This window comes from Carassius auratus, chromosome 11 (genome assembly GCF_003368295.1).
Source record: "Carassius auratus strain Wakin chromosome 11, ASM336829v1, whole genome shotgun sequence".
Taxonomy (NCBI): Eukaryota; Metazoa; Chordata; class Actinopteri; order Cypriniformes; family Cyprinidae; genus Carassius; species Carassius auratus.
The window spans coordinates 17,127,892-17,143,690 of record NC_039253.1 but is presented as its reverse complement, the minus strand read 5'-3'; the positions used below and the strand labels follow the sequence as shown (position 1 = coordinate 17,143,690).

The 15,799-nt window shown below is 36.5% G+C and overlaps 2 protein-coding genes across 5 annotated transcripts in view; one reads left to right on the top strand and one right to left on the bottom strand.

Annotated features, from left to right (window-relative positions):
• Positions 1–10,149, bottom strand: part of LOC113111230 (SLIT-ROBO Rho GTPase-activating protein 2-like) — a 94,264-nt gene extending 84,115 nt beyond the window's left edge. For 2 of the 4 annotated variants that reach the window (XM_026275819.1, XM_026275822.1), the window contains exons 1-2: positions 10,019–10,149; positions 8,838–9,269 (exon numbers count right to left, since the gene is read on the bottom strand). In XM_026275819.1, coding sequence (XP_026131604.1) covers positions 8,838–8,904 — 67 coding nt within the window. In that variant the 5' untranslated portion in view covers positions 8,905–9,269; positions 10,019–10,149. The remainder of the gene's footprint in view (positions 1–8,837; positions 9,270–10,018) is intronic. The other 2 variants (XM_026275820.1, XM_026275821.1) reach the window with 2 other exon arrangements.
• Positions 10,150–11,239: 1,090 nt separating this feature from the next.
• Positions 11,240–15,433, top strand: LOC113111229 (protein FAM72A-like). Its single transcript, XM_026275816.1, has 5 exons — positions 11,240–11,391; positions 11,729–11,923; positions 12,017–12,094; positions 12,836–12,960; positions 13,740–15,433. The coding sequence occupies exons 2-5, from the start codon at positions 11,778–11,780 to the stop codon at positions 13,832–13,834; spliced, it is 444 nt and encodes a 147-aa protein (XP_026131601.1). The 5' UTR covers positions 11,240–11,391; positions 11,729–11,777; the 3' UTR covers positions 13,835–15,433.
• The last annotated feature ends 366 nt before the right edge of the window (positions 15,434–15,799 follow it).

Here is a 15,799-nt window from a genome sequence, read left to right as displayed (position 1 = left end):
TCAGATTCATTATTTATTTATTTTTAATTTAATTTAATTTAATTTAATTTAATATCATGCATTCGTCGACCCGGGACCTGACGGGTCTCAGGTGCACTGTGAAGACCTCTAATTTGTACCTCTGGTGCTGCTAGTGGCACCATTTTTTTTTTATTTGACCCATCAATAAGCAACCATTTAGACAGACATGCTGCTACACCAGATTCAGCTTGTGCGACAATTCTAATATTTATGAATGCCTTATTTAACTGAACTTGTGCCCAAAGACTCTTCCTTGTGGAAATCCAACATCCTCAAAGGAGGAACTAATGAAAAACAGCCATGTTTGTGACAGGCAATCCATAATTAGCACTTGTTAAAAGGTAAGCCCCTTCCTGTCCGTCATCCTTCAATCAGGATAGCCAAAACATAATGGAGAACATCCAAAGTGTGCACTCTGGCCTCTTTAATTTGATCACCTCCTTAAATGTAAAAACAGAGTAAATGCTCTGGGTCTTAAGAGTTAACATCACCAACTGGCATGTGTTCTCCTGCCATGCAGAATGCAAAAGTCCACTAAAGACTGCCTATTTCAGTCTGACAAAGAAGTAGATGGAAGACAGAATGTAAATGGTTTTCCACTTTGCAGGCTCTCTCGCCAACCCTCCCCCACACCTTCCCTTGGATGAACGCCGGGAAAGTGCTTGATGACTTTACCGTGCCTGTTTGAAGGTTTTCTGGACTTTAGGACATTTAACACTGACTGACAGAGAAATCACATTATTTAGTCCAGCATTACCCATCAGGGAGATGAGCCACGAAAATGAGCATGTGTGCATGAATTGCAATCTTGCTAATATATAGAGAAATGAAAAGGAAGTTGGAAATAGCTGGTCCCTGAGCATGAAAGTAAGTGGAAGCAGGTTCATGAGGGCAGTTAAAAAGAGCAATCGCCTTCCCTTGATCTTCATCTGCATGTTTCTTATCCAGTCTTGCAGATTTTTTTTATTCAGATTGGGATTCACCTGGTGTTCATTTGTTGAGAATCACCATGGAAGACTAATTAGAGGGAACAGAAACTCGATACAGCCATTTTCATTTCCACAGTAAATTATGCTGATGCAGTGCAAACAGTTTAATGAGAGTTTTAAGGAGTGTGATTTCAGTCCCATTCCTTCCTATTCTATGTCAGGTAACAGTTCGTGTGTCTAACCATGTGCATCCAGCAGGATCAGGCATCTGTTCTCAATTATAGCCTTTTTGTTGTGTTCGCAAACATTATGCTCTGTCTGTCCATTGGTGGACTGAGGGAACTGAACATTTCTCCTGCATCTAAAAGAAAAGAGGCATTTAGTACTTAAAGAACCAGTAAGATGAAAATTCTAAGCTTCCTATCACTGTTTATAAGTCCTGTACATTAGGTTTAAATCCATCCAAGGTTAAAAAACATTGTCATTTTGTCAAAATATCATTTTAAAATTACCTCAATTCTCAGAGATCCCCAAACGGTTCGCGCGAAGCTGTTCAAAAGATTCAGTTTCCTTAAACCCCACCTTTCGGTAGTATACTGTGTTCTGATTGGTCAACTAACATAGTCAGGTTTGATTGGTTGTTCAGCACACACCTCCATGGTAAACTATACATTAGCATCATAGGTTAGCATCTGTTTGGGGTGAATTATGTCTTATTCCTCTCATCGCGAAGCAAACAGTAAAATAAAAAACTTGAACAGTCTCGCTGCTTTTTCTTCTGTGTGGGTGTATTCAAGCCGCGCGCTTCAGTTTGAATCTGAATAGCGCGTTCATCGCGGGGGTGTGGTCACATTAGATATAGTGAAGGGAGACGTGAAAAACAGACATCGCGTTGTTTTCATATGGATTACTTTATCACAGAATATCTGTTTTCGGCAGCACTTGTTTAAAGTAGACATGTCAAGCTTTCTATAGCAGTGGTTCCCAACCTTTTTCAACTCGCGGCCCACACAACCAAACACATATGTTTGCGCGGCCCACTTCAAAAAAATTAACTGACCCCGCTATTGTTGGGTTAATAACTTAGTACTCAGAAGCTAGATTTTAAACTATATTTATTGAATAAACTAGGGCTGTGCGATATGGACAAAAAAAAAAAAAAAAAACTATCGCGATTTTTTTTATCAATTTTGCGATTGTGCTTTTACAGTCATAAATGCATTCAGGATTAATTTGAAACATATTTCCAAAAGAAAAACAATCAGAGCTTTATCTTATATTTAGATGTAACATCTCTAGAACAGACATAAGCCAAAATTATCACTATAGTGAAGATGTAAAAAAATGTATAGACTTGTGGCAAAATAAATAAATAAAAAAAAATCCTGTATACAGGGACTTTTTTTTTCTTTTTTGCCATGCATTGTTCATAGAGCTCATTAATTGTAGCGGTGCCTCAGGTGTTTGCAGTGTGTATAGTATGTGTATGTGGTCAGCAGTGAGAGCGCATAAATATAATGCGAAAGCACATTAAAATAATGCACGAGTGCGAATCTCTCTGTTCGCAGCAGATTTCCTTTGCTCTGTCACAAAACCGGTCGTGCTTGCTCAGAAACACGCTGCTTTTCGAGGAGAGAGTGTGCACACTTAAAACGTGTCTCCTCTCACTTAAACTGCATCCTGTTCACTAACAAATTCACTCTATGCTCATGTGTTAGACATGAATTATTTTCGCACGTTTTTATTTCTAGCCTTTAACCACAGTGAGAATGCTCTGATCCGTCAACATTGGCTCAGAAAAAAGGCGCATCACAGACAGTGTGTGAACCTGGAGTTAGGCATATGCGCACGCTCAAATCGTGATTTTAGGACGTTTTCTTTTAATCGCACAGCCCTAGAATGGACTGGAAATGAACAGAAAATAATTGGCGGCCCACCTGCAATAGTGGGCCGCGGACCACAGGTTGAAAACCACTGTTCTATAGATATCTCTCTCATGTCTCTTCGTTGAGTATTCACGGAGTTACACTTCATTTTAATGACGTGTTTGTACATGATGATCAGCGCAGACAGGCTGCCGACGGGGGGGGGGGGGGAAGGGGCGGGGGGTGACAGGTCAGAGTTCCGTTTCTCCCACGACGGTAGGCGGAGATTATTATGCAAAGTGCTCCTAGTGACGTACATAGAGATGGGCAAAAGATTTGAAATCTATAATGACTCGTTTCAGCGATTCAGAGTCGACTCCTTACTTTAGAAGCTAATAACTTTATAAATCGTGTACTTTTTGGTTTAATTACTTTGCACATTGTTTACACTGATGGACAGCTACATCATACACTGTAATACAGATAACTTTTTATTTCTTATCTGTGTGGCTCTTTAACAGATGTTGGAAACACGGATGACTCAATGGTTAAAGAGCTCTCAATGTTAAAAACTTAGATCTGGACCAAATCAACAAGGTATTGTGATTACAGCAGAGACCTTCACCCTGATCCAGGTCCTCTGACAGGAAGTCCAAAAATGGGGGGGGGGGTCCAGTTCAAAAGCACACAATAGCAACAATGCGTGTGTGTTGTGCACTGTCTCCCCCTCTTTCCTCTCTTCTTCTTCCTTATACAAACATCCTTCCTGTGGAAGATTATTTCAGGACAAGCCACGCACTGGGCACACCATCCATTGCACAGACTCATTAAGTGACTTGGCCAAAGCGGGAGTCACGGATCAATGCTGACCTGTTCTAATTGAGGCACGCTCGTTATGGGAAGGGTATTAAAAAGGACAAAAAGAGATTAGTGGAAACATAACGATTTGTTGCAGCTGCAACGTGGGTAAACAAAGGCTGATGCAGAGCTGTAAACCTAAATGACTTTCTCATCATCGACCTCGCAGATTAACTGAACATATTGGAATGGGTTGGAAGAGGTGCTGCCGCTTTCTAAAAACCAACCAAGCCATAAGCGTTGAAGTGATCACTAGCAAAAAAGGCCATCCTTCAAAGCAATATCTAATCAAAATGCTATTTCTTCAATATCGATATCGATGTATAGTAGGGATCACAATGAGATCAATTCTATCAATGTTGTCATATAAAAATCGATATGTAATTAATCAGCTTGGTTTATATATAGATTGCTAATGTTAACACACATACATCTTGATGTATCTCATTGAATCTTCTGAATCTTTCAGTCTCTTCGACCAATCAATATCTCACACTTTCTGCTCAACGCTCCAGATGTGTTTTGAAAATACAAAAACACTGCTAATGAAACCAAGTTTTTTCTCATTCTCATTCCATCTCTTTTTTGCCAGATAAAGACAAATAACAGCTGCTCGGGTTGTGAAGACTTCACTATTTCGCCTGTCAGCAGAAACACATGCTGTTGCAGAATGAGAAATGTGCAGTCAAAGAGTGAGATCGAGAACAAAGAAGATGAATTCAAAAGCAACCGTCTGTTTTGGGCCTTGAAACTGGAGGAACGTGGTCATTACTGACATTCAAACAGGGAAATGCTAGGAACTCTGCCGAAATATGTTGAGAGGGAAAATGTTAGCAGGCTTTCGCACCCTCCCCCAAAAACCAGCATCAGCACTTCAAAAAGAATTCAACAGTGACCTACATACATAGGCGTCAAGATACTATTAAAAACAATTAATTTACAAAACTCACCTGACCTAATCTATTTTGCACTATATGGTTTCTCTGCCATCTATAAATTACAATAACTTATGCCATATGAATAAAGAAAACGTCTGTGCTCAAATCTTCATTAAAACAATCTGTACAAACACTTCTGGTCTTTCTATTGTTAAAAACACATCAGGCACCGCTCATAAAGAGAGGGAAAGCATTTTCTTTCTTTTTTTTATTACCAATGCCAATTAGAGCAGTCAATCATTTTGTTTTCCCACAGCTTCAGAAAGCTCTTATGAATGGTCACTTCCCATGTTTGAGGGCTGTAGTTACATTATCTAATCCTTCCAACCAGCTGTGGTGAAAAACAGCTGTACATTTCCCGCCAATTCTTCCATCTCCTTCAGTTCTTTCAGGTAAGAGAAGCTCTTACCTGAGCCATTCAATGTATTCCTTTATAAAAATCTGAATGGAGAACCCGAGGTATTGAGATTTGCAAACAAGAGTCAGAATGTTGATTTTTTGTTTGTCTGAAGCCCATGTATTCACTGGATTTGAATAGCTTAAGATAGCAGCACCAACTCCAGTGCACTGGGTAAGAACATGATTTAAATGGAAAAACTGTATTTTTCGCATAAAGCTGATGTTAATCAATGATAATCCAGTTAGAACTGTACAGAGCTTTGATGTGTCTCTCTATAACTTCTCCAGTTTCAGATTTCTTCCTCATGTCTGGTTGCCTCAGTACAGAAATGGATCACCAAGCAATTACTGCTTCCTCTTCTGCCACTAATTCATGACAGATTATTTAGCCAAATCAGCGATGTTTCACTAGGCATAGCTGCTTTTGAAATCTAGGCCATTTTTCAGCGTGCGCCCTTGCCATTCCTGAGAGAAGAAATCATGCTTATTATTGCTTCTTTCCAGATCCTGTCATATCAAGATTATTGAGCAAACTGATCTACAGGTATTTTTTTTCCAGACATGGCAGAGTAATAGGGATTTGCTTGTGGGGGAGGCTGGGGGTTCAAATTGGCAGGAGGAAGTGATATGACACAGCATCCAGAGAGAGGAGCTGCAGGAGGAACATTAATGTGAAATTAATATCATGTTTATAGATTTACATTTATTTTATAAACTAAAACACAGTCTCTCTTTACACAAGAGCAGTTCGGTGTTTTGGGAATAAGATTTCTCTGGGGTGACAATGCAAATTATTATTCAATTTTGCAGTTTTGTAAAAGACAGAAAACTGATAAGGCTACTAAAAAGGACAACTGACAATAGTTTTTATTTTTATTATATTTTTTTATAAAGACAGCAGCTCAGATTGAAAATGAATGATGCATAAAATATTGATTTAGTGACTATTTTAATTATACTAGATTTTTTAAATTTATTTTAAAGATATTGCAGCTCTCTAAACAGTGAGCTGAGCATAACCATACAACGTTATATTCAGCAACTGACTTAAGATTTCATATCAAGATTTCCATTACTTTAGAGAGGGAAAAAACTATTTAAAAATTTCCATTTCCTATATATATATATATATATATATATATATATATATATATATATATATATATATATATGTATATGTATATGTATATGTATATGTATATGTATATATATATATATATATATATATATATATATATATATATGTATATGTATATGTATATGTATATGTATATATATATATATATATATATAGATATATATATATATATATATCTATACATAGATATATATCTATATATATATATATATATATATATATATATACATAGATATATATATATATATATATATATATATATATATATATATATATATATATATATATATATATATATATCTCGAATGACCGAATGCAATATTTTATGCGCGGAACATAGGTACATTTTCGTGTTTCCAAACGGTGGTGGAAGTCTCCGTGTTCAGCACAAATCCTGCCCTGCAGCTGATTCTAAGGCCGATGACACACTGGCTGCATGGCGTGAGCGTGCCGTTTCTGCTGCGTGTTAGTTGCGTGACGGCTGCTTTGTGTTTTCTGTGTCTTTACACAAAATCATGCCTGACGCGGTGCTGGCGCGCTGCTGCTACTGTAGGTGACATAGAGGGAGGCCGCCAGTGGGGGCGCCAACAGACCAGGATCTTGTCTTCACGGCAACAATATCTATACTTAATGTTGAGCATAAATATTGAAGGCAAAATAGACTATGTTTGACAGGTGCAATATGCCAGTGTGTCACCGGCCTAAGGTTTTCAAAAGGCATCACGTGAGTGTGAACATCACTACAACTAAGAAAAAAACTATTGTAATTCAAACGCAGCTCCCTTCTGGATTTAAACAGACCTTTGCTCTTAATTCCGATCGGTCCAAAGCAATAACGAAATCTGAGCAGGTCTAAAAACTGAAACTGTTGATGCTGCAACTTTACACTTTGGAAAAGTAATATATATATTTTAAATATGAGCAGGCCTACAAGCTGGTATTGGTAATGCTGCACTGTAATCATAGTTATTTATTTATATTTTTCATTATATTTTATTATATGATATTGGTTTGAGACAAAGTATTTTATTTAGTGGAAAACTTTGCAGCAGTATTTTATTTCTTATTCTTTTTTTAATTTTATATATATTTTATTAAAAAGTATTTAAAAAAAAGTGTAAACAAATTGTTAAAAAAAGTTTATAGTAATGAACAACCTGTAGTTTAATGTTTCCATTTCTTTCCCTTACTTTACCGAAAATGAACCGAACCGTGACTTTAAAACCGAGGTACGTACCGAATTGTGATTTTTGTGTACCGATACACCCCTAATATATAAACACTCACACACACACACACACACACACACACATACATACCATACATATGTATATGTGTGTGTGTGTATATATATATATATACATTTTATAATATATATATATATATACACACACACACACACACACACACACACACACTTCTAAAACAAGCCAAAAAGAGTAAGACCAGGCTGAGACACTATCTAAAACAATCATAACTAAGCTACTTTTATCTGTTTTAGCTTTTTCTATGCAAAACTTGCATTTAGACAGCAGACACTATAAACCAGGCTCTGGTTCTGTTTAGCAATATTTATGTCACAATGACCTACTTGAATGAAAACTGTCATAGACGAGAAACTCGCTGGCTCTTATTAATGGAGATGTTCCCCAGACTCAGCAGCAGCAGGCAAGGGCTGTTCAGTCGCTCTATTCAAAGTGCCAGTGACCGGGCAGATACACAAAAGAGCAGGCACACATATAGGCGTGAATAAAATGATAGGAAGCTTCACTAATGAAGTGAATCATTCAATCAGTCTTTCAGTTAATAACAGCTTCGTTTTACTTCATCAGACAGATGTTTCTATGGGAACGGAATCCCTCTACAGAGACAAAAACACGCGTTGAGTCCACACATCTGTGCGAGTGAAGAAATATGCGCGGTGTATTGTGACAGTTACTTCATGCAATGCTACATTTCTACTCCAAAAATAGTTTTTTGGAAAACGTCACCCAAGCCTCTAAACTAATACTTTACACTGTTACCACAGAGTTATATGAATAAAACGGAGGAGGTTACAGCTTTAACCGAACTGTCACAAAGCATCACACACCTTTACTTCGTTCACGCTCAGTCGTGCCAAGCCACAACAGTTTTTCGGTCAGATAAAACTCAAAACGGCTTTAAACGGGTTGCCAAGTCCCTGCCCTACTGTAAAACATCCACGTCAACTAACCTGACATGTTTAAAACACAATTAATTAATTGAAGACAGCACCACACCAGCTCATATAGAGACACGCATGCAGGGCAAAAGAAAACGCCCTGCCTTGTCTATACGTTAACATTATAACCTACACAAGCAGACTGAGGGGAAACAAAACAGCACAAACGTCACATAAAAAACGCATTAACTCCGTTTTGAATAGTAAAAACCTGGTTGAAATGTTAGTATCTATTGACAATATCGCTTCTCACACGTGATTGACTGACTGACTGACCGTTCGCACATCTATCGTTCCGTTCGGACACATTGCCAAATGTGGATAAGTGCTAGCATTGTGTCTCACAAAGTCATACAACTTAAATAACGGTTTTCTCGGCTTATACGACTGCGTTTGCACCACTTGTGCATTTTTATTATTATAGATAATAACCTTTCCAACAAAACGCAATGGTAGCCGTGGAAGAATGCGAAATATTTCACTTACCTTTAACTTGCGTTTCATATTCGGCAATAATCTCCTTGTCCTTTCGGAATTTAGCCGGAGACGTCATATTGCTCTAAACGAAATAAGTCCCGTCACAGCAAGAAACACCGCAGAACAAAAGCCTCTTCGCCCGCACTTCGTCTACAGATATCCAGTGAATAGGTAGGAATGGAAAGCGGTGGATTGGTATTGTCTCCTGCCGATGATCAATTACGCTGCATTATTAGATGAAGCTGCCGTTGGCTCCTATGTTGAATATGTCCGTGACAACACGCGAGGAAATGAAGCCAAAAAGAAGAGTTTCATCCGCGCGATCAGTCGCAGCGCCTTAAAAGTTTCAGCCTTCTTCCTCCGGCGGGCAGACGAGTGAGTGAGGCTACAGAGGCTTCTCACTGCTGGATGAAGGCAAGAGTAAGACTTCCCAGCATCAAACTGCACACACACACAGGGCAGAGAAAAGTTCACTGGATCAGATTTCTAAAGACTAGTTCCTTCCAGTAAACTTCCTCAAAATATTTTCGTTTTGTTTCATTTGTTTAAACAGACGTTCAACCTCATCAAAGCTCCTCTTTAACAGTGTTTAGTCTGAACAATGAAAAGTGACGCATATTAAATAGCAAAATCTGAAGCGGAAATCTGACATTATTCTGACATTTCATCATTTTAGTAGGCTGCTCACTGAAAAAAAAAATAATTCTTAGTCATATTTCATAACAGTAAAATATATTTCACATAACATTATGACATCGTGCTTTTAACCCAGGACGCCTATCATAGGTGTGGATTATATTCTGACATGCTGCCATTTATTTTATTTTTTTATTTTTTCAAAATCGTTAAAGAAACATTCCAGTATAGGCTACTGCACACATGGGAGGATTGGCTAACGAGCACTTTAACGTTGTCATATCATGTAAAACACATTTTTGAACTGCCAATACTGCACACTGCAGGGTAGTTGGGGACTTTAAATCACTAACATACTCCTAAAATGAATGAGGCTATGAAGAGGGAGTTTGTCGAGTAACGTGATGTGAAAAGCAGAGAGGCCCCTGGTGACTCTGAATAGTTCAGGCAGGGTTTTCCTTAAGGAGATTCCTGCATTTCATCCGGAGGATCGCAGCGGTTTCTCTAATGCGCTCGTATCATATACTGTTGAACTGAATCGATCAGACGCTTACCTTAAAAGGCGATTTCCATGTCTAAAATCGAGTTTCATTTAGCAGATTTCTCCCTCAAGACTTGCTGTTACGAACTGTTCTGAATTCTCCCAAACTCAAACCCCGCCTCTTTTTCGTGGAAGAGAAAGAACAACCCCTCTCTATTGTCATTGGTTACAGCACACGGACACGACATGAATCTATCAACTTGCCAAAAGATACATTTCTGAGGCATTAATCATGTTTTATTTAATATGTCAATTGCATGCGCACATTTTAAAGGCTTGAGTGAATTAAATCACATTACATATTTACAAACTGCCGTTGTCATATTTTTATTGTTTGCTTTTCCCCTTTAAATCTGTGTCGTCGTTGTGTCCATAATAATTCGATTAATAATAATCAGTAATTGTTTTTGTCTATGTGCTTTTTTTGATGTCTGATTCGTGAATGAATCATTTCGAGTCGGATCTTTTAAATGAATCAGATGAACCGGTTCACAACCCCGGTCTTACAAATCGAATTTAACCATTCATTCAAACTTGCTATGCGAACTAAGTGAAAATTATGTTTTGCTTAAAAGGGTGTAAGAATTTATGCGACCCCCGTATGTGAGAAAAAAATACTTTCAATACTTGTAAATCCGATGGTGTATCCTCGTTCCGGAGTCCTTTGGAAACTTATTTACACCTTGCACCTCGCCTTTTTGCAGCGCATTTAATTAATATCATCTTCAGTGTTGTTTGATTTTTCAGGTTATGTGCTAGCTTACTAGCTACATGACTTTTATGTAGAGGACAGACTATCCCAAAAACAAGTAAGCAGCAATTTGAAACACCCAACATCAGACTGAACATAATATTTTGTGGAGATGGTTTTAACAACAACAACAAACAAAAAAAACGTGAAAAAGCTTTTGAGCCAAGAGATCTATATAATGCATTACAATAAAGGCAATTCTAATAATATATAGAATAATATTAAGCCAAAATAAACGTAATAAACAGCAATAGGGTACCCAAATAAGATAATAGAATACAGAACACTTTTTGAACCAATTCTTTGAAACGACACGTTCGAAAGAGCCAACTTGCAGAAACGATTCGGACTTCCCCTCCCTAGTGGTTTCAAGTAGTGGTTTGCGGAAAGGCACTGCAACCAATCAGCTAAGGAATTTGAGCTGACCAATCATGTGTGAGATATGGTCATTTGGAACCAATCAGCGTTAGAGATCGGCCTGTTTGAAAATCTTTCAGGAAGTGTATATCCGCTACGACGCGGACGTAAACAAACCCATTAGCTATAAACCCCGTTGTGACTACAAAGAGATTGTACAGTAGTACAATGTGTTTCTTTACCATCTAGATCTAGAACGATCTGATATCCGTTAACAGGTAAGAATGGTTTTATGGCATGTTTAGTAGAATCTATTTTAGTTAGCTAGCTAACTTAGCTGTTTAATGAGAAAGCTTTCCTTAACATCTTCTAACATGAATGTAAAATGACCTGTAATTACTGTGATTTACATCCATTATGTTAATTTGAAGGGCCATATTTTGTCATATTTTTGTGATCAATAGACTCTATCTTGGAGGTAACGTTACTGCTAACGTAATACAGGTGCAAACAGGCTACGGCTAGCTAGCTACACAGGTGCAGGTCGTCTTTTAAACATCTGCTGTAGCCTTCACTGCAAGTGCTGACTCTTTGTTATCCTGTTAATTTTAACAGGACCTGGCGTTTTGTTAGGAGCTTTACTTGAGAAGATCTCAACTCAACAATGTCTACTTCAAATTTTAAGAATAAGTGTGTAACGCAAGTCAACTGTATATACTGTGACAGTCTTCTGTGCATGAGAGGAATGAAAGCAGTACTTTTGGCTGATACAGAAATAGAGTTGTTCTCAACTGACATACCACCAAATAGGTGAGGTTTCCATGATCAGATTTCATATATATAAACGTGGTCATCATAATCTTTGTTGGATCTCTAATAGTCTGTGTTGTTTTCCCCATTTAGGACAGTTGATTTTGTGGCAAGCTACTATTCGACTGAAAGCTGCAAATGCAAGTTAAGAGACATTGCTTGTTTGAAATGGTAAAGTTTTAATAACTATTAGGTCTAACTCAATTGTTTAGGATAAACAGTGAATGGAATTATTACATTTAGTAATAACAAATATGGTAATATAGAGTACTGTTAAAAATTTTAGGATCAGGAATTTAAGGACATTTATAATTTTGTTCCACAAGGATGCAAAAAATTGATCAAAAGTGACAAAGGCATGAATAATGTTACACAAAAGATTTCTATTCCAAATAAAATCTGTTAGTTTAACTTTCTATTCATAAGAAAATAATGAACAAAATGTATCTCTGATGCCGTAAAATTAGGCAGCACAGCTGTTTTCAACATTAATAATAATAAGAAGGAAAGTATACTGACCAATAAATATTAGAATAATTTTCAAAATATTAGAACAATTTCTGAAGGATCATTTGACACTGAAGACTAGAGTTGATGGCTGCTGAAAATTCTACTTTTGCCATCACAAGAACAAATTACATTTTAAGATTCATTACAATAAATAACAACAGTTATATAGAAGTTCACATTTTTACAGTTTTTCCTTTTATTACAAAACTTAAACTTTTGAATGGTAGTGTATTATCTTTTTTCATTATTTTCACTGCAGCATATTTAGACTTGTATATTGGCATCAAACTTGTTTAGGTAATGTTCATTGTTAACATTGAGCCATTTGCTGTTCTGTTTCATTGTGCCTCACAAAGCATTTGAATCAGGTGTTTGTCTGTCTGGCTCTTTCTGCATATTTAGTGGGAATGTTGTGGGATATCACGTGGTGGCCCCATGCAAGCCCTGCTTGCTGTCCTGCAACAATGGTCATTTCTGGATGTTCAACAGTGAGGCTGTGTCCACCATCAATAGACTGGATGCAACAGGTTTGGGACGTCTGATGCAAAAACAATGTCTATACCCTCTGCTTATGATCAGTCAGCTATTGCATACTGTTGTTTCATATATCATCTGCTCATAGCCATAAAAAAATAATAATAAAGTATAATGTACATTTGTAGAATAAAAAAAAAAAAGGGAAAACTTAAAAACACTTCTCTTCTCTTTTTTTTTTTTTTTTTTTGAGGGGTGTGCCATGCATTTTAAAAGGTAAAATTCTAGATTGACAAACTAATGCATTTCGGTATTTAAGCCTTCCACAGAGTGGGCCAGCCTGTCACTCTTTGAGGAAGTCTTAATTGCCAAAATGCTTTAGAGTGCCAGTGTAGACCTTAAACGTTTTTTCTTTTTCTTTTAGAAGATGTGCCTTACATTATAATTTTATCATTACTGTTTGAAACCCAGCCAAAAAGCACATTATATTTTTCACAACAAAAGATGCTGCCAAATGATAATTTAACGGATCTTTCAGTTTTTTTTTTGGTATAAATTAGGAGTGAGTTCTTGTGTGTTTAAAATGAAATGAATCTTAACTACACATACACTACTGTTTAAAAGTTTGGGGTCAGTGATAGTTTTTTTTTTTTTTTTTTTTTTTTTTCAGCAAGGATTCAATAAATTGATCAAAAATTGCAGGAAACAAAATAATTGTTTAAAATAAACGCTGTACTTTGCTGTAAAAAAAAAAAAAAACTTTCATTATTTCAGACATAAGTCTTAAATAAATGTTTCAAAAATAAATAATACAAGTCTGTCTCTTTCGTAGGGCAGAACTTGCTGCTGTGGGGAGATCTTCCAGAACTGGAAGGCAGTGATGACGAGAGTCTGGACAGTCTCTCAGAAGAAGAGTACCTCAGATAGAAACACACACATCCAAAGGAAGTAGACTCTGACGGTAGCCAACTAGTGTACTTTCACTCACACAAGTCTCTGTTTAAAGCACATTGTCTTGTCTTTAGCTGGCTGGGAATAGACAAAAGGAAAAAAAGGACTTTATCAACCCGGCTTGATTTACATGCATTTTCTTTCTGCATCTCCTCAGATTAGTTGCAGTATGTCAGTGTGCCACTACCAAAGAGATGTTTCTGTTTTCCTTGCTTTACGGTTGCAGTAGCACAAAACATGAGGATTGGATTTAAAGATTTAGGATGCTATCCTCATATGTCTTTAAACAATATTCATGAATGATCAGATTAAGATCAGACTGTTTAAGAAGATTAACAGTAGTGTTACTTTGAGGTGTTAATACAGGTTATTTGCTCCGGTACTATTGCAGTTTTGGGAGGCAGCCAGATAGATAGATAGATAGATAGATAGATAGATCCAATCTTGCAAAATAAAATGCTGGTTCCACAAGTCTATGTGGTTTTTATAGGAAGGAAATTAATGACTGACATTTACCATGTTTTAATGGTTTACCAGTATATATATAATGCCCATTTAATTTCATATGCCCTGCAGATTGATATCAATTGGTATATTTGTTCTAAACGAGGTTCATCCCTGCATAATGTTTTGTATTTAGATTTTGCTCTTTTTTCTTTTCTTTTTTTTTTTTTAAACGGCTTTGACATTTGAAGTGGCACAAAATGACTTGGCAGCTTTGAGTAGAGTAGTTAGGTCTCATTTGGCATTTCAACAACTTTAATTTAACATTACGGTACTTTGCTTGGCACGCTCTTTTCAATGAATGCTGTTTCATGAGATAGTAGTTAAACATTTGTACTGTCTGTACTCCGGTTAATCCACCAGGCCAATCATGAAAAACAACAGAAAATAAATCTGCTCTTAATTACTATAAATTCAGCATGACACTGTGTGACAAACTGGACAAAGCAATTTTGGGCTTTCTCATTTTTTTTTTCTGATGGAGGTAACAGAATGATTTGCATCCTCTTCCATTTCTTTTGATTTACAAAGACATGATATAGTCATTCAGTAGCAGTTTTTCCACAATCCTGTTTACCATTTCACTGTGTAATGATATGATATGATTTTCACAGATCATTTTTAAGTATGAAAAAAAAAATGAAGGCTATAATGCCCAACTGTAGATGTCTTAGCGCATAATTTTTCACCATTTTGCAATTTCAGTAAAAATGGCAGCAACAAGAATAAACAACCACTATTGTGATAGCTTTCAGGTGTAGCAGTTTTAGGGGTTGGCTCTTTTATGCCTTGAAGCGATCTTTAGTATGCATCTATGACCAAAATGAAACGGCGAAAAATATGTTTTGCATTTTAACTTATTAACAGAGGATTTATTTGATTATCTATGTTTTGAATGTATTTATTAACAGACATGATACTGTATTTATACTGACGTGATTTCATTTGCGCCATGTGAGGATGAGAAAAAAAACATTTGTATATTTTGATCTGCACTGACAATATGTTGTTGGTTTAAACTTTTAGTTATTTTGTATGCTGAATGTCTTGATATTAAATTTTTAATGTGGATATAGCTATGTACGTTTCCTTTATTCCCCAAAGTCTCAGCATCATTACTGCAGTCTTCAGTGTCACATGATCCTTCAGAAATCATTCTAATATGCTGATTTGCTGCTCAAGAAACAACCCATTATTATGTTGAAAACAGTTGTCCTGTTTAATATTTATTTATTCATTTATTAATAGAACTATGACACAAAGCAGCAAGTATGAAAGAAATAATGACCCAGATTTAAATCCGTTTAAAATCCTGAACGACCCTGAACATCGCAGTTCACAGATATTGTCCATTAAATGTAGGCTAATTTATTTATGCCTGGAAGTTTGAATTAATAAATAAATCAAACATTTTAAGGTGGAATATTTTCTTAAAGC

What these genes read in the sequence shown, in the direction of transcription:
- LOC113111229 (XM_026275816.1), top strand. Translation starts at nt 11,778, where the DNA reads ATGTCTACTTCAAATTTTAAGAATAAGTGTGTAACGCAAGTCAACTGT. An exon ending in ACTGACATACCACCAAATAG is followed by an intron (nt 11,924 to 12,016) that starts GTGAGGTTTCCA and finishes TTCCCCATTTAG; the next exon opens with GACAGTTGATTTTGTGGCAA. An exon ending in GACATTGCTTGTTTGAAATG is followed by an intron (nt 12,095 to 12,835) that starts GTAAAGTTTTAA and finishes CTGCATATTTAG; the next exon opens with TGGGAATGTTGTGGGATATC.